This window comes from Tyto alba, unplaced genomic scaffold, assembly GCF_018691265.1.
Source record: "Tyto alba isolate M040663 unplaced genomic scaffold, T.alba_DEE_v4.0 Super-Scaffold_7, whole genome shotgun sequence".
In the NCBI taxonomy this organism is placed as follows: Eukaryota; Metazoa; Chordata; class Aves; order Strigiformes; family Tytonidae; genus Tyto; species Tyto alba.
Window position 1 is genome coordinate 38,807,667 of NW_024881328.1, and position 21,360 is coordinate 38,829,026.

Here is a 21,360-nt window from a genome sequence, read left to right on the forward strand (position 1 = left end):
AGGGGAGTGTAGAGGAACCAACCTTTCGTGACTGCCTAGAGTACTTTTCTTAATGGATGGCAGAGAATTGTTTTTACAGTTTTTCAATCATTCTTTTCAGCAATGGTTATCCAAATCTTTGAAGCAGGCATACTGCTCCTTTCACTCCTAGTTTCAGAGCTCCTAACAAGCATGCTGTTCTACCCAAAGAAATCACTGACTACAATTGTCAGAAGGTATCGAAAGGAGGAGCATTATTCTAGTAAGGGGTGGGAAAGGAGGACAGCTAACTCCTTTGGGCACCCCAGGAAATTCCAGCCTCTACCTGCTTCCTATCCTCACCGATTTCTAGGAAAGGCTGATATAGAAGGGGGAACCCAAACCGAAACCTTACAGTAATGAGCTAGTACTTACTGCCCCCCCACCTCCAAAAGGCACAGAACAACAGGAAGAGTTATAAGCAGCTGAGAAAAGCCAGGACACAAGGCTCTTCTCTCCTCTCTGTTCCCTGGGCAGAGATTCTCAGCACAGCAGGGAAGGAGACAGAAAGGAAGACAAAGAAGCAGTGGCATTAGTTACATGCCAGCTAAGAACTCTACCTTGCAAGGGGAAGCCTCTGCTGGCCTGTCCCACACCTTCGGGCCCCTGTGTCATCTGAGCAGCCTGAAGAGGTCAGCCAGACAGTCTGCTCCGCAAACTGATGCAGTGAATGACACGAATTACAATGAGACAACACTGATAGGGATGCTATGAATTAAACGCAGCATAAATACAGACAGAATGTGTGTCACAAACGTGAGGAAAGGATTCCCCGGCCGTATGATTTCAACAATAGTAACTCAAAACCTAAAATGACAATAACCAGAATTTGCAACTAACCACAAGCAGAGGAGGCACTCATTTCCCCTGTGACTTCTAACTCCTTTAAAGTTTGAAATTTTCCTGGCAGTTATGAATACAGTGAAAGCCTCTGTGAGGATAAATTCAACACATTGAAAATAAATGTGGGTCTTCACAGGGGAAAAAAAGGCACATGAGATCCACCAAGTAACCTAACAGTCATTTGAAAAATCTATCAAGTAGTCTAGAGGAAAAGGGCTAAAATAGCCCTTATATGTGGCACTGAGCTGGAAACAGGAAAAGGGTTTCTTGCATCCTTTTGGATAGAACTCTATCAAAGATGAAGGTTTTAAAAAACCCAAGCATCCAAACAGAAAGACATGCAATGCCAAAAGCAAGGATTTTTTTCCACAAAATGTAAGGGACAAAACATAAGCAAAAAATCTGAAGTTTCACTGGTCATCTGTAAAACATGCCATGTGACGCAATTCTGATTTATTAAACACAACAGTAAGAATTCCTTTGCTGTTCTACCCTACTCCTACGAAAGCCTTCAAGTCAATGGATCATGGCAAAACCAATTTGCAAACTGCAAAACTGGAAAGCAAGCAACACCGGTATGAAAATGGAAACAGGTGAAGATGAGAAATATCTCATTGTTTGTGGTTAGAAGCCCTGGCCTTACTTTCAGCTGACTGAACAGAGAACCCTGCTCTTCAACTCACTGTTAATTCACATCAATGGAAAAAAAAATCAAATCAGTGCATAAGAATAAAACTGATTATTAATTTTTTTACAGTCTGTAAATCTACGGAGGGCATGCAATTGTTAAAGGGGCATGAAGAAGGTTCTAAAGTAAAGCATATATTTTTGTTTTACACCTCTAGCATAATAAAAAGTATCACTTTGCCAGTGCAGTTTTGCCCATTTTTAGCCGAAACAAAAAAAAAAAACAAAAAAAAACCAAAAAACCCCACAAAAACCACAAACATTTTCACACACACAAAAAGCACAATTTCATTAATCTGATAAAGATATGAAATTTCCTCCTTTGGCTTGAAACTGAAAGAATACATACATAGTGACATTTAAGCACAGTGCAGTAATTCTCCCAAAATAAATTCAGCAAAGTTGGAACAAAAAACAACAATCCATCAGATCTGAAGGAAACATTTGAGGGTCTTCCTTCCTCAGATTGAATGGAACAGGCAATTATTCACTTGAGCAGAGTAAAACAGCTCCTTTAATTACAACTCCCCTTGATAATTTGCTTTACTACCTTAACAGTACCTTCAAGGAGATAAAGCTTATGATTTACACAAGATAAAAAAAAAAAAAACAAAATAAGCATTGCCTGCTAACACATGGCTTAGCCCAGCACCCTACTCAACAACACTTTCTTTAGTGTTGTGTCATCATGTTCAAGGTCCCACTCCTTTAATTCCACTTTTAAATATAGTGCCTAATCTAGCATCCACTGTGATTAACAGAAGCCTTTCCATCAAATTTAGTGGGCATCTGACAGTACCTCCAGAGACTTTAGTACTACCCAAACGTTTTCAATGCAAATATAAGTTCTGGAGTTAGATCACTTGAATTAAACAGTGAGCAAGGTCTGACTGGCTTTTGGGCTAACAGAGGAAGCCAGAGTGAGCAGCCTGTAACGCTGCATGAGTTACACTACAGCCAACAAGTTATCTTCTTAGCATAAAGCCCTTAATGTTCCCTCAAAAACCAGTTAAAAATCCAATTGATGAGATACATATAATTTTTAAATTGGTTACTAAAGCAAAGAACTTCAGCATGGCCTTCATTCCCTGACGCTTGGTAAGTCCCTTAAACTTATGCAAATAATAATATATTTTCTGTATTTGTGCTTTGAGTAAAGTTGACAAAACGGAGACCTTTAAAACTGATTGCTTGTTTGGAGCAACTCAGTTTGGATGCGTAGAGCTGAAAATGAGTCCCCTACAGAAGTATCTCAAACTGGATATCCCAGATCAGAAAGATTAAAACAAAATATTGAAATATTGAAAAACTCAGTCTTCTTCTGTTGCTTATTCATTGTTCCATGAATTACGTCAGAACTGATATTGATTTAATTAAGCAAGTATACCATTTGATAGCATTTATAGAGTACTGTTTTTCAAGTCTAAACATGTTCTCCCTCAATGGCTAGAAACAGCAATTTTCCTATTAGGTACACGACTAGGAAGGAAAGGCAACTTTAAAACCATTTTAAAGACAAGAAAAAAAAACAAAGTAAAATCCTTCATGAGGTGAAGTTGATTGAAATGATATAATTTTCATCCAGTCTTAGCTCAGGACAGTAATCCCAAAGCCTGGAAGTCATACTAACCAGTTTGAATTTAAAAATAAACAAACTCAATGACAATGAAGAGCTTTCATGAAAAAGAATGCTGTGTATAACCGGAATGCTTTTGGAGTCTTCCTACATTAATTTGTTTCGATCGCCATTACTGAAAAATAAAATTGCTGCAAGGTTATGATTATTATATTTTTTAAGCAGGAAATTAAAAGAAAATTAAATAATAGCGTTCTGTGAATTAAGGAAGAAATTCAGTTTTGTTGAAACATTTAGTTTTTTCCAGAGAAGCAGCATGGAAGAAATAAATTCATTTGCTCTTAAGATCTGTCTTAACAAACAAACAAAAAAAAAAAAAAGGCAAAAAAAAACCCCCCAACATCCAATTTAACCAGAGTTTGCACCATGTTTACTTGTAGTTAAATTTAATGAAGAAACATGTGTTTCTGCAGAAAATTTCAGAATTGACTCATTGATTTAACCTAAAAATAAATCTAAAAAAGGCATTTTCTAATCAGCCTAAATGAGTAAGATATTTAATTGGCTTTCAAACAGAAATGTAAATTTGGATGCTCAGAGGCGTATCTTACTTAGGGACAAATTATATTCTCCCAGTAATTTGCATTTTTGAACAAACTGGATAGTATAACATTCCTGTGATAACCAGGGAAGGACCCTGTGTACAAAAATGGAAAAGTGGTGGATGTTACCTAGCATGTTGTGGTAAAGTGGACTGTCGTGTCCATGGATAGTAAATGCAGTCATGACTAGCGGGACCTCTACACCTGCAGGCAATTACAGAACAAAAGATGTCATTTGCCATTCACAAGGACATGCACACGCATGCGCCCTTGTCCACACGTGGAGGATGGAAGACACACAGGGAACGATCACTCAGCAAGTACCTATCCATCAGGCCGATGCAGTCCTCAATACGGGGCCCTATGCACCTGCAGCAAATCCAAATTGAAAATAGGGAGAGAAAGAGAGAAATGTGTTATTTACAGATCCAAGAAGCAGGAATCACTTCTTTGTGCCACATTCTTAATTATAATTCTCAAGAGAGTCCCGAGTCACCCCAAAATTACAGCTTGTGACAAAACCAAGCTTGCAATGGAACAATAATAGCAACATAAACAGCACTCCAAGGTTGGACAAATCTTGGCTCAAACAACACTTAAGGCAGGTTTCACCTGCCTATGTGGGAGTCCTGACAATGGAGTTGCTTTTTCTGGATGTTGTCTGAATCATCAAACCAGTGATTACTGCACAACAACTGTTCATTTGCAAGATGAAACCTCCAGGAGCACTATACACACCTTTTTTTTCTTTCTGTAATTGATGCAATTGTTCATTCTGTTCTAAGCTCCTCGCTAGGGCAACTGCAGAAATATTTTGGAAGCTGACTATACTAGCATCAGAGAAGCTCAAGGATGAACTTCTAACACCAAAAAACAGAGCAAAGAAGTGTCTGCTGATTCAGGCATTTTATTCTGCTTTTCTTAGATGCTACCAAAAGTCTTCCACCGGCAAAATCAGCAGGTGCTCACCAAAGGCAATGGAAACGCAGGGAATCACTTTATGTAGCACCACTGAAGCACAACCATGGGAAAGAGTCTGTTTGCAAAACATGGATATGCGTGGATTTTCCTTGCCCTCATGAAGAACAGTATGTGGTGCCCTAGGTCCTCTGCATTCACATAGCAAGGCACTTACACATTTACACAGCAGTCAGGATTCTCAGAGACAGATACATAAAGTTAAGCTTTTAGGGGTTGAGACAACCTGACTGTCCTTAGTGCTGAATGCCCAGCCAGTCCCTCTGTAGCCATGGGGAGTATCCAGCTATCAGCATTTTAATGAAACCAAACCACTTATTTCAACTCCTTAACAAGATCTCAGAGCCATTTTATTAAGAGGCTCTTTGGCTGTACATCTACTACAGGAGCAGGTGATCTGACACATCAGTATACTGAAACTCACTTCTGTTGAGGCATTTTAAATTTAAGGTATGATCCCAAACTCTTTTCAAAGTCTCCTACTTCCAGTTTGGCTTTGATAGAGGTATATGCATGTCAAAAATTTGAAAGAGCTCAAATGCTGAAATGTTCCCATGAAATCATCTTTCCACTTCACCATCACTTGCTACTCATCAGCGTTTGCTGCATTTAAACTGACTATCACTCTGCCATTGTAAAATACATTCAGTGAATTCAGTTTCCCCTTACCTGCCCATCAGGGAGAGCAGAATGATAACGAACTTTACTTCTTGTTTGTTTACTTGAATTTTTATTTTTACATAAAAACTGTGACATGTAAACACAGGTTGTAAGGATTTCCTCAATAATAGTTTCCTTCAGAAAATGTGCAGACATTAAAAGGATTCATTAAATACCCAAGTGGCCAGATAACATAAATTGAAAGGGTAGATTTAGGCATAGTTCAAAATTTTAATACAGAGAACTCTTGATGGGTGTTTTTTTTAAATTTCAGCTGTCCTGGGCTTCAGGAGTTAAGAATTCAAGACTGTATGAATTCTAACCAGTCTCAAACATATCCAACATTTCTTCCTTTCATGGCATTCTCAGCAATTTGTAGAAAAACAGTTCAGTAATAAAGGAAGCTGAAAAAACGTTGTTCAGATCTTCCATTTCCTAGCATGTCAAGAGAAGCTGAGCTCAGACTCTTGCTATAAATAAAAAGAAGGCCCTCTTCAAATTAGAGGTCTGAGAGCCCATTACTTGTTCAGATAACCAGCAGCCTATTGTCTCTGAGTCATTTCACATCTGTACATTTATTCTCTCAGACTTTTGGAGAATAGGACTTGAATTCAAGAAGAGAGAGCTGTTTGGACCTCACCCACTCCAGGTTGAAATACCACTGATTTTTATTTAAACCTGTAATCGTCTTCAGTGGATTTCCCAGCCCCAAACAGAAAACACTGTCCAGGTGCAATTTCCATTACTCCTAGTCATGCTGAACAGTTTCCTACTCTCTGACTGGCTGTTCTGATTACACGTAGTAAAGTACAATACTGTGTGAGTAATGGCAATATCTATTAACAAGCTATTTTGCACCACCAAATCGTCAGTTATTTTTCCTCTCTAAGTAACTTCCTTGGTTTCAGGCTTTTTGACATATGTAAGTACAAGCGTGACACAGTCATACATCACACTGGTACTCTATTCACCCCCAGGGTTCCTTCTTCTGCTTGGAGTCTGGACGATATTTTCATTTCCAAGTTTGCTCTGTAAAATGAACTGGTTAACTGATACATGCCAATTTCTTAATGATATATTCAGTACCTTACAACAGTCCAATAGAGCTTATACAGAAAATTACACATGGAGCTTATTCTAGCTTTACAAAGAATCATCCTGCCCCAGCCCAGGCAGGGGAAATGAGGAGAGGGGGTCACTCTCTACGACAGTGACCAGTTGGAGTGCATGCAGCTCTTCCTGGGAGTAGATGAGGAGCCAACTGAGAACTTATAGATCAGGATTAAATGGAAGGCAGGGACAGGTGGCATTCTAGTTGGGGTCTGCTCCAGGTCACCTGACCAGGAAGACCAAGCGAATGAGGCCCTCTCTGGATGGATAGGAGCAGCCTCACATCCACAAGCCCTGGTCCTCATGGAAGACTTCAACCATGCCAACACGTGGTGGAGGGACAACACAGCAGGGCATAAGCAATCCAGAAGGTTCCTGGAAAGCACGGATAATAACTTCCTTCTCCAAGTGACAGAGGACCCAACAGGGAGAGGTTTTATGCTGGACTTTGTTCTTACCAACAAGGAGGGGCTGATGGGGAAGGTGAAGCTCAAGGGCAGCCTTGGCAGCACTGACCATGAAATGGGTGAGATCGAGATCCTCCGAGCAGCGAGGAGGGTGCACAGCGAGCTCCCTACCCCAGTCTTCAGGAGAACAGACTTTGGCCTCTTCACAGATCTGCTTGGCAGGGTAACATGGAATAAAGTCCTGGAGGGAAGAGGGGCCCAAGAAAGCTGGTTGATACTTAAGGATCACCTTTCTCCAAGCTCAGGAGTGATGCATCCCAACAAAGAGGAAGTCAGGTAAAAATGCCAAAAGGCTGCAAGGATGAACAAGGAGCTCCTGGACAAACTCAAACATAAAAAGGTAGCCCTGCAGAGGGTGGAAACAAGGACAAATAGCCTAGGAGGAATAGAGAAACTGTCTGAGCAGCCAGGGATCAGGTTAGGAAAGCTAATGCCCTCTTAGAATTCAATGTGGCCAGGTTCATCAAGGGCAACAAGAAAAGCTTCTGTAGGTATGTTGTTGATAACAGGAATAGTCAGGAAAATGTGGGTCCTCTCCAGAAGGAAACGGGAGACCTGGTTACCCGGATATGGAAAAGGCTGGGGTACTCAGTGACTTCTTTGTCTCAACCTTCACCAGCAAGGGCTCCAGCCACACTGCCTAAGACAAAGAAGGCAAAGGTAGGGACTGGGAGAATGAAGAACCACCCACTGTATGAGATCAGGTTAAAGACCATCTACGGAACCTGAGGGTGCACAAGTCCATGGGAGCTGATGAGATGCATCTGTGGGAATTGGCAGATGAAGTGGCTCAGCCATTATCCTTCACATGTGAGAAGTCATGGCAGTCCGGTGAAGTTCCTGCTGACTGGAAAAGGGAAAACATAACCCCCATTTCTGAAGAGGGAAAAAAGGAACCCCCAGGGAGCTACAGGCCAGCCAGTCTCACCTCTGTGCCCAGTCAGATCACAGAGAAGATACTCCTCGAATCTATACTGAGGCACATGGAAAATAGGGAGGTGATTGGTGGCAGCCAACGTGGCTTCAGTAAGGGCAAATAGTGCCTGAAACATCTGGTGGCTGCCTACAATGGGGTTACAGCGTTGGTAGATAAGGGAAGAGCAACTGACATCATCTACCTGGACTTGTGCAAAGCAGCTGACAGTGTCCCACATGACATCCTTGTCTCTAAATTGGAGAGACATGGATTTGACAGACAGACCACTCGGTGGATAAGGAATTGGCTGGATGGTCGCACTCAAAGAGTTGTGGTCAACAGCTCCATGTCCAAGAGGAGAGCAGTGACGAGGGGCGTTCCTCAGGGGTCGGTGTTGGGCCCGGCGCTGTTCAACATCTTTGTCAGTGACACAGACAGTGGGATCGAGGGCACCCTCAGCAAGTTCACCGACGGCACCCAGCTGTGGGGTGGGGGACAGGCGGGAGGGCAGGGATGGCACCCAGAGGGACCTGGGCAGGCTGGAGAGGGGGGCCCGGGCAAACCTCATGGAGTTCAACAAGGCCAAGGGCAAGGTCCTGCCCGTGGGCCGGGGCAATCCCCAGCACAAACCCAGGCTGGGCCCTCGAGGAGTGGCTGGAGAGCAGCCCCAAGGAGAGGGACTGGGGGGGTTGGTGGGGGGAAAACTGCCCGTGAGGCAGCCCCGTGCGCTCGCAGCCCAGAACCCACCCGTGCCCTGGGCTGCAGCCAGAGCAGGGGGGGCAGCAGGGCCAGGGAGGGGATTCTCCCCCTCTACTCTGCTCTCATGAGACCCCCCCTGCAGTGCTATGCCCAGCTCTGGGGCCCCCAACATCAAAAGGACATGGACCTGCTTGAGTGGATCTAAAGGAGGCCACTGAGATGTGGGGGGCTGGAGCAGCTCCCCTGTGAGGCCAGGCTGAGAGAGTTGGGGGGGTTCAGCCTGAGGAAGAGAAGGCTCCGGGGAGACCTTTGAGCGGCCTCCCAGGGCTTAAAGTGGGGACAGGACAGGTAAGGAGGGACTATTTATAAGAGGTAGCAGTTTTAAACTGAAAGAGGGTAGATTTACATTAGATTATAAGGAAGAAATTATTTCCTGTACGGGTGGTAAGATGCAGGAGAAGGTTGTCCAGAGCAGCTGTGCCTGCCCCCTCCCTGGAAGGGTTCAAGGCCAGGTTGGACGGGACTTTGAGCAACCTGGTCCAGTGGAAGGTGTCCCTGCCCATGGCAGGGGGGTTGGAACTAAATGATCTTTAAGGTCCCTTCCAACCGAAACCATTCTGTGATTCTATGATCCTCAAATAAAATGATGAGTTAAAAGTTTTGAAAATTAGGGCAACAACTATTTTTTCCTGAAACAATCCTTTTTCCCCTCTGTCACAAACACTGTCTTCCATTAATTTTCCTTAAGATTGAAAGGTGGGATCTTAACTGTTCACAGATGTGGATCAGTAGAGCCACTTCTAGACAGATAAATTCTCAAACATCTTTGTCATTGTAAACAAAACTAATTATACACTGGCATGAATAGATTAACTCTGGACAGGAGAAAACCTTAGTTGTGGCAGTGACTAGGTCACCCAACTACTGCCATGGATAAAGCCAGACAACTCAAAACCAGGGTGTTACTTAGTTAAAAGGAAGTGCATACTGATGATGACAGTAAGAAAACTCAACTGGGGCAATGGGTTGGAAGAAATTTTGCATCTACAAAATAGTAGCAGTTTCTTAATCAGCTTTGTTTGCCATTGAATTTGCACTACTGTTTCATCTGGAACTCATAATGCCTTCTTAAAAAAACACCTAATCTTTAGGGGCAATACAGTACTTCCACCTTTAAAACTCTTCTGGACCACACACGTGTTGATAAGGCTCCTATGACTTCTCTGGTCTTGGCTTAGAACAAAAATAAAGTTTTGGTGAGGAGTAATACACTTCCTTCAAAAAGCTGTGTGAGAAAATGCCTTTCTGTGATGACAGGAGGTGTCCAGTAAGATCTCCCATTTGTGTCTTGCCCAGTGAGGAATGAGACCATCAAATGCTATTATATAATTAGTATTTTATTTCTGTGAAAGCGTTCCATTTTGGCTAGCACTGCAAGAACAGGTGCCAACTGCTTTCTGACTCTCTTGAACTAAATGGGATAGCTGTCCCACATGCCTCAGATCTGCTCCAAACTGGCTTCAAGTAGCTGATATTTATCATGGGGATGCAAGGCCAAAAGCACAGTTGTTGTATCCAAGGAAGTCACTCCTTTATAGTTCTCTTATTCAACGTAAGATCATTAACAGGGCTGGATAATTACACATCTATTAACAGAAGCAGTCATTATCCTTGAATAAGGGAGGAAAACGGTGTTATCAAATCTCACGCTCTAGGGTGTAAAGCAATCATCTGCAAGTGCCATGATAAAATTGTGGCAAAATGCTCACAGGAAACAGACGTGGGACAGATATCTTCCTTGGTGACAACAGGTAGGGATGACTGGAAACAGTGCATGAGAACTAACAACCCATTTTAGCAAGCAGCTTGATTCAAAGAGAGCAGCACTGCAGGAATGAAGTAATACCACACTGGGAGCACTACTCTGCAGCAGCTCAACACTTTTTGACGAGTATCCAAGCTGTATTGTGAGGGCATCAGTTTTATACCAGCAATTGGCCTGACAGAGAGAAGAACAGACATGCTAGATGAAGTAGCATTATGGTTTCTCTGTATCATCCAGTCGTGAGCCAAATATCAAGATGTGTTCCCTCCATAACCCATTTCAATGAAGAATCTTGACTGAGGGGAATTTAAATATTAATTTCTAAAGAAAGGGTATAAAACTAGATAATTCAGTATTAAAGGAGAAAAGGAGAGAGAGCAAATGATTTCCCTTCTCTCTGTGGGCATATTCAGCCACTGACAACACTGGCAAGAAGATGGACAACCCATAAACCCCAAACGTCTGGGGCCATCATTAACAGTTTCATTAACATAATTACATGCCATAAAGTCTTTATGAACACCAGAAAAGAATACCCATGCTTACTCAGATTTGGGGGGTGGTAAGGTATTGTTTTTATGAGGGGTAACAAAATACCTAAGAACAGAGACACAAACTCTTTAATAAGAGGATGAGAATTTCTATGAGGAGTAGTATTTGACTCATGGCAATGGGATAGCTCCTCATCTGGGAGATTACCACACCTTTGTGTTTGTAACCTGTGTGAGACCTTTGGCCCTTTTACTAATGGTATTTTGTCATTTCTCTGGGGATTGGCACACAATGCTAAATGAGACCTTTCACCTAATCAGCTGCAGAAAATAAAAAGTGAAAGTTCAAGGATCAAATGACAACATAACTCAGCATAAAAGAACCCTGTGTCATCAAGAGTTGCCAATGCAAGTTCAGTTGCAACTGCCTAATGCCCTTCCTATTTGTTTATGAACAAGAATGTCAGATTTTCATCACAAGGCATAAAAGCCTCCGTTCTTGATTCCATTCTATTCAGGGAGATGAAATCAAACCACCACTTGCAAAATACTGATGCACATGAAGAAGTGGAAAAGCATGAAAAACATTCTGCTTCCTTCCTGGTCTAGGTGAAACACAGCTGTGCCAGGAAGATTAGTAACAGTTAGAGGAGTTTCCCAGAAAAGAGGAGGGAATGGGAAGAAGTGTCACATCCTGGTCTTCTGAAAGGCCGGCAGACTGCAAGGCAGTCCTTAGGCAGGGCATCCTAAATCTATCATCTATAGCTGGGCTTGTCAGAATCAATCTGAATTGGCACTTCCACCATCTATTAAAGCCAGGACCAGAGCTCCTGAAGTGAGCTCGTCTTTTCATATTATTTCTTCTTACACTCTTCTTCCACAGTAGCAGCATTTTTCTTATTGCGTAACTGATTTAAAGGGTCTGAGGGGAAGACAAATCTATAACAGATCCTGGCTGTGTCTTTGCGATCTCACTTTCATTTCCCTAATGGCTCTATTGTAATTAGATTTGCAAAACCAGCAAAAGGTCTCATTTTGAATAGCAACAGCTGTTGACATCAAGATTACACTGAATAATTTACTGGTTTAATTTTGGCTGCTAAACAATAAGAGCCTCTTGTTGAAGATTATTTCACTGGCTGAAGTTTTCTCTTTACCTCTGGCTGCATCTCCCCTTCTTGGTATGCTGGACACCACCAACTGCCTCATTGAGAAGACATTTATAACTTATGTGGCCCATGCAAAACAATAGTTATGTATGTGACTACTATTATTTTGTTGAATAAATTCTTAATTCTGGCTCAGATACATGGTCTGAATACTTCCAAATGTAACAAGTGATTTTGGGCATTTAGAACTTGAGAAATTGATGCTCAGATTCAGACTCCTGTGCAAAGTCTGGTTTCAGAAAAACTCTTTGCATCAGTCTCCATATGAAAAAGAGAGCAGTAACACCTTCATCTCACAGTAGTGCTGCCAGGTTAGTTCAACAATACAAAGGATCAGAGATGCAAATTCTGTCAACGAGCAAATACTAAAAATAAAGTAATTTTACAGGCCTACACTTAAGTGTCAATGGCAGCATTTGCTACAAACCAGCGGTAGCTAGAAGGAAAGCTAAGAGCACTGCTGTGAAAAGTTGTTCTCTATGGTTTGCAAAAGGGGTGTAAGCTTTTTTCTGATAAGCTGCTGGACGCTCATAACTAGAACCTGAATGTAATGAGACACCTGAAAATGAAAGGTTACATTACTGCTGCACACACTCTGTTTTCAGGAATGGGACAAGTGCTTTACCAAGACAAACTGTATGTAAATCATCATGTGCTATGAACAGTAAATAGGATGGCTCACTTCACAGAATTTGCACTTACCCTTGGGTGCAGTTTGGATGACATGGATGGCACTCACGATCCTCATCAGCGTATTTGAAAATGAAACTATTGGCCCCCTGCAAGCCATCAGGACATTTTTCCACACAATTTGGACCATCCTTAAAATGGAAACACTTTGTGCAGTGGTCAGGTCCCTGGGAAGCATGGAAAAAAGAAACACAGTTTATTTAAGTTACTCTGTCTTCTCCTGCTGCACTAGAATTGCAGGTCCTAGATTGACAGCACACTCAGCAATAACTGCAGTAGCATTTATTTCCCAATGAACAGTGAATTAGCTGTATGGTTCTAATCTCTGTTAAGGAGCAGCAGACGTGTAAATCCTGGTGCTTTTGGCCAGAAACTTATTCTGTAGAGTATAAAGTCTAAATTTCAGCTTCTAAGCAGGTTTCTCAATATTATTGGTGTGTTTAACACAATGGGCTTCGTGCCCACTTTCACTCTGAGAAATTTCCCACAACATTGTTCAATACTGAACCACATTTTCAAAGCAACTGCAATGGCCCTTCAGAGGGATTCCCTGCCTCTGCTCTCCAGAATTACTTTCCACAGTGCATTCTCCCTCTGGTACCTGACTACAACAATACTGAATAACTACAAGGTCTCCTTCTTCTTAATATATACGTAGACTAGACTGTTATGAACTACAAACCAAGGCTCTTGGACAATGTAAAAGTAGAATTTTAAAGCTGGGATGATAACCTCGTATATAAACAAATCTGGTGTTCAAGTTGGGCATTGCTCTAGGATTTTATGTTTATGACTCCTGCTACAAATCCAAATTTCCCTCATGGGTTTAACACTTGAAACATTATAGCTTCTTGCTTTACAGTTGTATTGCAGAAAACATAGCATTGCAACAAAAATGATGATGCCTTTTTTTCCCATTCAGTAGGTAAGTCACAGAAATGAGGACTGGGTTAATGATGAAGTGCCTAAAGTACAGCTCCTCATTGTCCAGGATACTTGCAACTTTTAATCTTGGCAACGTATAGAAAAACAAAAAGAGACAACTTCTATCTCACAAGACAGCAATAATCTCTGAAAGAAGACTCACTGGCCATTATAAAGGTGACAGCTGCAGTTAACATTCATTTATGATGCATGAAAAAAATTCTCTATCAAAGCAATCTAAAAGGCTAACCTAAGCTAAAAAACCCAAACAACATATTGTTCAAGCTAACTGAGAGATTGAGAAAAATGCCTACACTTCTTTGTGGAAAAAAAAGTTACATGAAGTTGTAGTAGAACAGGCCAGAACTGAATATAAAGAATGAAAACAGCGATAAAAGAGAGCACTCAAATCACAACTGCATGATATCTGTCATTTAAAAATTTTGTGCATCTGTACCACTAAGGCATTAAGACAACTCAGAAAAGGAAAACTTTTTAAACAACTTTCTTAAGGAGACTAATCCAAGGAAGTTTATTCCCAGCACCAATTTAACATGAAGAGAATTCTTTCCCTACATGAAGAATATACATATTTTCTGCTTTTGTTAACATTAAATTTCAATAGCTGCTTTAAAGTCTGCAAGCAGAAAATGTCCATCTTTTAGCCCACTTGAACAAGCTAGCCCATAATATACTGAATTTTGTTCTTACCGGCCCATAGCACGTGATCATGTTTTCTTCCATCTTTTCACACTGGGGATCACACTCCACACAAACAGAACCATTTGCAAATTCTCGAAATTCCCTAGGAAAATATTTTGCAGGCACGTTAGGAGAAAGCAAAAGCACGACTAAAACTGAGACAAAATGGCTGGCTCTTCACCTGGTGGAAATAATTACAGCTTCACTACGGTTGGCAGGCTGCCAGCTGAGATCACTTCTGCTAATGTGCTGCTTCACACCAGCTGAAAACTGGCCCCCATCAGCAACCTCATTCACAGGCAGGTAAAGCAGAAGACATCTTGTTTACCAGTATAAAACTCTAGTGTTTTTTTCCCCTCTTTCCTTAAGAAATAAGGACCTCATTAATGGGACAAGGTAACTGATTTCTTGCTTTTATCTGTGGAATTGCCACTCATGGCTCAAATTTGGGAAGCCACTTGTTACATGTGAGACGTCACTATCAGGTAGGAAAGGATTAGAAAGAACATGGATCACAGATCTGCTCTTGTTTTAGTTATGTCTCTACAAACACTCGTTTTAAAGCCCCTTCTCTAAAAGGCTTGTAACTTTTTCATCAATGACAGTTCTAGACTGAGGTCTGAATCTATAAAATGTCAAAACAAATCCTTTTGCTCATTCATTTCATGTATCAACAGGAAACTATCACCTAAGTGATTTTTTTTTTTTTTATCAACCACTTATAAGGGGGAAAAAAAAAAAGTAGTAACAGTAGGTGGGATTTTTCCCTTTAAAGACCAGGTGTCTTATTTCAGCTGCCAGTTGCCCCTCAGAAAACCTCCAGCACCCTCTCAACACAATTCATCCCACCCTTTTCTAGGTGGAGATGAAATAACATCTGAACAGGTCGTTTCTCTCCCACTAACCACAGACAGAATCTATCTCACTAGCTCAGAGTGGAGACCTAGCTTTGCAGATGAATCTCATCTTGTTGTATTAACCAGTTAAAGATATGCTGCACACTCATATTAGTGGGCTCTAGTAATATTCCAGACAAAGGATGAAGGCCTCTCTGCTTAGTTTATTGATGCTCACCCTCCACTCCTCTACAGTGTAGTTAGTATCTATTGCAACAACACAGCTGAGGAAAATCTCAATTTACTGCAAGTGAGCTCACCCTTCTTTGGCTTTGGAGATGGATCTTTCCTGTTGATGACTAGAAGTGACACACATGTGACCTTATCCTGAAGAGCTCTCACACAAACAAAAAACTTCTCCCCAAGCCCACGTCACTAATCATTTCACATATTTAGGAAGGAACTGAGCCTGTGGAAAGTGCAAATACCATTCACTAATCAATACAGATTAGAACATCCTGACATGAGGGCTGGTCATGAGAGCCTCCTTGTGATCTTACTGCGATAGGCTGCATGGCAGCAAGCCACCAAATGTGGTCCAATACATTCCAGTGCATATGAACACAAAACAGTGGTCTGCAACTTTTCTTTTCTTTTTTTTTTTTTTTTTTTTTTTTGGGGGGGGGAGGGTGGGGCAGGGAGAGTGAGGAGGAGAGAAGAGGACCTTTTAAGCATATAACACTCTCCTCTGACAAGATTTTTTTTTTTGCATGCATGCTCCAGATAGAAGAGTTTAGAATATTTTCGTGTATATATAGGATTCAGTCAATACTCTTTCCTTAACAATTACATGAATTGGCATCCAAGGCAGGAAAAGAAAGAGGACAAAATCATACAGTGATCTTATTTCCAATTAGTAGTTTGAGCTGAAAAAGATAATTCAAATAATTTAGGTTTTTTTAATCTTGACTTTAAGAGAGGTGTGGGGGACCTTGTTATATTGTTACATACGAAGGGAAATTCCACCTGTTTCCCTCCACAGCCTAATTATTAATTTCTGCTGCTGCAGCTAATATAAACAAGCTCAGCTCTATCTTTCTGTCCTAAGGCAGATTCAGACACCTTGGCTGTGGCATATGTTGATATTCCCCCCACTCATCCGCCAAAAAAGATGGTTCACATGCATGAACAGCAGAAGGAAAAGGGGGGAAGAACTCATGTTGGTTTTAGTCTTTGTATTTGTGTATACACATACACAGTGCATTATGAAAAAAGAGAGTGAGTTTTCCTACTTTAGGGTCCTTATTCAGAGATCTTCTTTATCACATGCCTAAATATAACTCGTCTGAGAGAACATAACTGCATGTGTTTCTGAATAAGGGTGTCAATATTCATTGGGATTTTTTCATAAGTCTTTACCTAAATCCAATTGCTCGCATCATTAGCAATGCCAAAGGTGCAACAAACTTTTGATGCTGCATGAAAACTTTAGTCAGCAGAGTAGTGGGTAAAGCCTTCTACACAAGATTCAGAAATCCTTAAAACTTATCCCACAATACATTTCACTCAAAATCAGTAATATTGGCAATGGAGCCAGATATTGATTAATGTAAAACCAAAATAACTTACTCATTAAAGTAATCAGCAACTTCAGGGAAAAGTGCAAGGGAAATATCTTACCCATCATACAGGTTACAAGAGTCTATGCAGGTCCTTCCCCTGATGAAGCGCTTGCAGGAGAGACACTGATCTGGCCCTGGCCCCCAACAGCCATCACTTGAGCATAACTCATTACACACCATTCCATCAGCAGCTGCAGAGAGAGGGAAGATACTATAATTAATTCACATAGTTCTCTGAAATCCAAAGAACATTTCATCCAGCATTCCACCATACTCAGAAAAGTAAACTGAACATTCGGATTTTCTAGAAACAGAATAGAGAAAAAGCAGAAAATTATCATCAAACCACTACAGAAACACAGTTTGAATACTATACACACTTCTGATCTGTTCCTTTCAGAAAGGATATAGTACAGTGAGAAAAAGGTTTAAGACAGTGCTGCAAGGATGACCAAAATTAGAGAAGAGCTTTTATACCAGGAATAAACAGAAAAGTAGCCTTAGATATAGGTGAGAAAGGACATGGTAAAGGTCTATAAAATCCTGAATGACAAGAAGGTGGTAAGTAAGCATGAAACAATTCTTCATTGCTGCTTCTAAGTCCCTCATGGGCATTCAAAGAGACAGGAACCCAATAGGGTTCAAAAGTGAGATTTTTCTTCACAGAAAGTATAGATCAAGCTGCAGAATTCCCTGACACAGGACATGGTAAATGCCAAAAATGTAAAGGTTTTGAAAAATCAATTTTCAAAATCCACAGAAGGGCTATTAGACTAAAATATAAAACACTACCGCTGAATTGAGGACTCCCTGAAATAAAATTTACAGATTGTTGGGGAGAAGATGAAGGAAAGTCATGATTAACTATGATTTTTTAATAGTTTATTGCAAAAGCACCTGAAGAGCCAAAGAGCCTTTATATTAAAACTCCAAAACCCACATAAAATAAACTATTAGCAAAGGGTGAGAGGGAAAGGTTGTTTCAAGCAGCATAATTAATTCTGTATTTTTATTTTATATAAATCCTGCTCTACATAAATATCTAGATGATTGCGACAGATGGAGAAAATAAGCAAAAGGCAAAAGGAAACACACATTATCTCTCCAGCATCTGAAGAAAGTCTAGTTGCATAGTTTCAGCCAAACCCTGGCGTGTGAAAAGGCAGATCTCTTAATCTGAATTCACTCTTGCACGATTAAATGTTTTACGCAAATGGATTACGTACTAGACTGAGTAGATTAAAACCAGCAAAGATCTGAAATATCAGAGATGGCAAATATATAAACACTTATTTGCTTTTTAAACCACTGGAAACAACTTGAAGGAAGTATCAAATAATAAATTAAAAGTGGGTTTGCTGGTAGAATTCTACCACCTCCTCTCCAGTGAAGATGTCCAGTGGGGAACAAACACAAACACACTGAACACATGTATTAAACAGCAACTGCATATGCCCAGCACACATTTAGAGAGAGGCAATAGCAAAATCAACAGAAAATCTTTTTGCAAAATGCAAAAAGCCCTCTGGCAGCTTTATATCAAACAAAAAGGCAGATCTTTGTACACTATTTTTCTACAATTCTTTCAGTACACCAGTGTAGCTGGGTGACTGGGGAAAAAAAGCACCCTATTTTAATTTCATGATACCTAATGGCTTTGTTTCCACTGTCAAGGCTGGAACAGTGCATTTAGGTACTGTCCTTAATAATCTACCCTAACAATTAAAGAGGGTACTGAGTTTTATTTCCTGAGAAGCACAAGGCCCATCTAAATCATGAAAGAGTCAGCAGAAAGATGTTTTCTGCTCTCCACAGCAAGTTTTAAAACTGGTCATTCTGTGCTAGGATGTATATAATGTCCCACGTTTGAACCACTGAATATCTGTCATCGCAGCTGCTGTACAGGAGAGCACACTGCTTCATACAGCGACTCTCTCCTTAACCGCTCTCTAATCGCCACTTTTCATCATGTAGCATTGGTTGACGTTGGCACCATACTTGTCAAACACATCCTTCTGATCTATACAGCATGCCCAGCCTATGTCCTCTTCTATTTCCTACAAGGCAATTCCAGTACCTCCTTTTGCCTTCTGACATGCAGAAAGTTCATGTCACACTGGCAGGGAGCTTTCTTTTGACATACACTACCTGTCCTGTCACCATCACCCTGCTTTCTGACCGTGGAATTTACTAGAAAGCACTTCTTAGAACAAATACGCAACAATTATATGCATGGTTTCTCTCTCTTAGCCCACACAGTGAGCAGGGAAGAGGAACGATCTTCTTCCATATTTCCTTTCTTCCTGCAATAGGACATTTTGCTCCATTTAGATTGAGAATGGCAGATCCTCATCTACTTGTTTGGTTTTCTGCCTAGAATATTTTCATAATTCAGTGCCCAAAAAGGGCATTTCGCCTTTACAGGCAGCATAGGAACCAATCAGAGAACAAGAGATTCATCAGCATGCTTCCTACCTGCACAGCTCCATTGCTGACCCTGCACGGCTCTGCTGTACAATGTATGTAATTCAGCTGGTAGATGAGCACTATCTTATTCAATACAATACCACAAATAACCCTGGACATGAAAAGTCTGCACACTCATGTCTTATGAAGGCTGGAATGCTTGAATATGTATATTTTTTTTTTTACTTTTTTTTTTTTTTTTTTTTTTTTTGTATCACATATACTTTCTTGATGACAATATTCAGAAGTTGTTCAGAAGTATCTTTCTGATGCTCTTTTGTCTCAAAACCAAATCAGGTACAGCCAAACATAAAATAATTAAATTTAGGAGTAATTCCAGATGGTCATTTAATTTCCTTTAAAGTGTATTAATTATCACAGAATCCAGCACAGCAAAAGAGACTTCAGCTATTTAGCATGCCATTTTGTAGAGATGCCTTGTTCTCCTTCCCTGAGCTCTGCTGTAAATCAAGAGTCATTCTGCTGCAGTCAGAGGAACCACACCACACAAAGCCAGTATGAGCAAGGACAAAAAATTCAGCTTTTCATTACTGTCCTAACCCTAACTTTTTTTAAGCATAGTGACACTTTTATAACAACTACCAGATGTCAGAAGTTCCACTATGCTGCCACTGACTGAACTTCACAGAAATGAAAGGAACTAGGCAAAAGCTTTGCATTACCCAATGGTACATGTGTAGCCCACACAGTTTCCTTTTTTTTACCCACTTTTAGACATTTCATGTATATCTCAGTCTAATGCTGGCTTTGTGCAGTACAGTTCAGAAGGCATGCTGACTCGGTGTTAAAGGCCAGTTTTGACCTATTTCATGTTTATTGCCTGCAGGAGCACCCAGAAACAAGTTCTGGGTGATATGGTGGGTCATTTCAGGGGAACCCCAATTATGCCTTCAGATTCAAAGCACACTTGAGGGCTCCGTCAGAGCAGATTGCAGCACTTTATGCCTGGTCTGCCAATCCCCCTTGATCTCATTCAGTCTCATGGTGGTGTGTGACAGACACTGACTAAATATACAAGTCCTGCCTCATGTTGCTTCCCACAGGGGCACCTGGGATTAACAGAGAGCTTCAGGCTTAGACTGTATCAGCAACTAAAAAAAAGGAAAGAACCCAAACCCAGGAACTATCACAGTTCTAATTAAGCAAACTTTAAACGAATAGTTTTATTTTCTAGTCAATGACTCACTTTAAGTGCTTGTCATGCAATTAAAAAAAAAAAAACCAGCTTTGGAGGTTCCTTTGTTCTCATTTTCAAATATTAAGAATATTAGTAATTCTGATTTTGTTTTACACACTCTTGTAATTGAAAGGCAGTTTCCTATTTGCTTTCTCACCTTTTTTTGTAACTTGAAATTGTGCTTTTATTACTAGTGATTTCCTTTCTTTTTGCTGTTCACAGCTGTCAGACTACTCTGGGATCAGAACTTTACACACACATAGTGTTGCACTAAAATATCCCTTCAAATAGCAAGTGACACTATTACAAGATAGCTCAGAACATATACGAGTAACCTTATACAAATAAAAAGAGAGCTTTTCTGTAAAGAAAATCATGATTACCCTATTGAAATCTAGCCAACACAGTGCCTGTAGTCTATGAAAAAAGCAAATGAAAAAAATAATTCAATATTTCCTTCTGCTTATTTCTAAGTCATCGAAATGTTTTCATAAATGAATCTTGGCAAGAAGGGAGTGGGGTTTTTTTGACAACTTATAAAACCCCATTACATTTGCCTTCTTCCTCTTCTTTAATAATAGGGATAGCTAAAGAAATGTTTCAATTTTAGACACATTATTTGGCATTTCCATGGGCTGAGAATGTTTTGAAGCTCCAGCATATCACAAGGCCATATGTGGAAGGAAAGAACAAAAATGCTTTTGACAGGAATTCATTTCCATTGGGAGTTTTAGAACAACTGTTCATTCTTTATTAATGGGGTCACACAGGTTAGAAGCAGAAAAGTTCAATGTTTTTCCCCAGCCTAGATAGAACACAAGAACATTAGCTATGTAAAAAAAGAAAAATTATTGTTATTTGGCTATCCACTTATGGGCCTG

At 40.6% G+C, this 21,360-nt stretch overlaps 1 protein-coding gene across 8 annotated transcripts in view; it reads right to left on the reverse strand.

The window, feature by feature from the left end:
* Positions 1-21,360, reverse strand: part of ERBB4 (erb-b2 receptor tyrosine kinase 4) — a 640,083-nt gene that overhangs the window by 144,698 nt on the left and 474,025 nt on the right. For 5 of the 8 annotated variants that reach the window (XM_042783933.1, XM_042783931.1, XM_042783930.1 and 2 more), the window contains exons 13-16: positions 16,874-17,006; positions 14,367-14,460; positions 12,744-12,898; positions 3,856-3,930 (exon numbers count right to left, since the gene is read on the reverse strand). In XM_042783933.1, the coding sequence (XP_042639867.1) occupies positions 3,856-3,930; positions 12,744-12,898; positions 14,367-14,460; positions 16,874-17,006 (457 nt within the window). Of the gene's footprint in view, positions 1-3,855; positions 3,931-4,050; positions 4,096-12,743; positions 12,899-14,366; positions 14,461-16,873; positions 17,007-21,360 lie in introns of all 8 variants that reach the window. The other 3 variants (XM_042783934.1, XM_042783932.1, XM_042783929.1) reach the window with 1 other exon arrangement.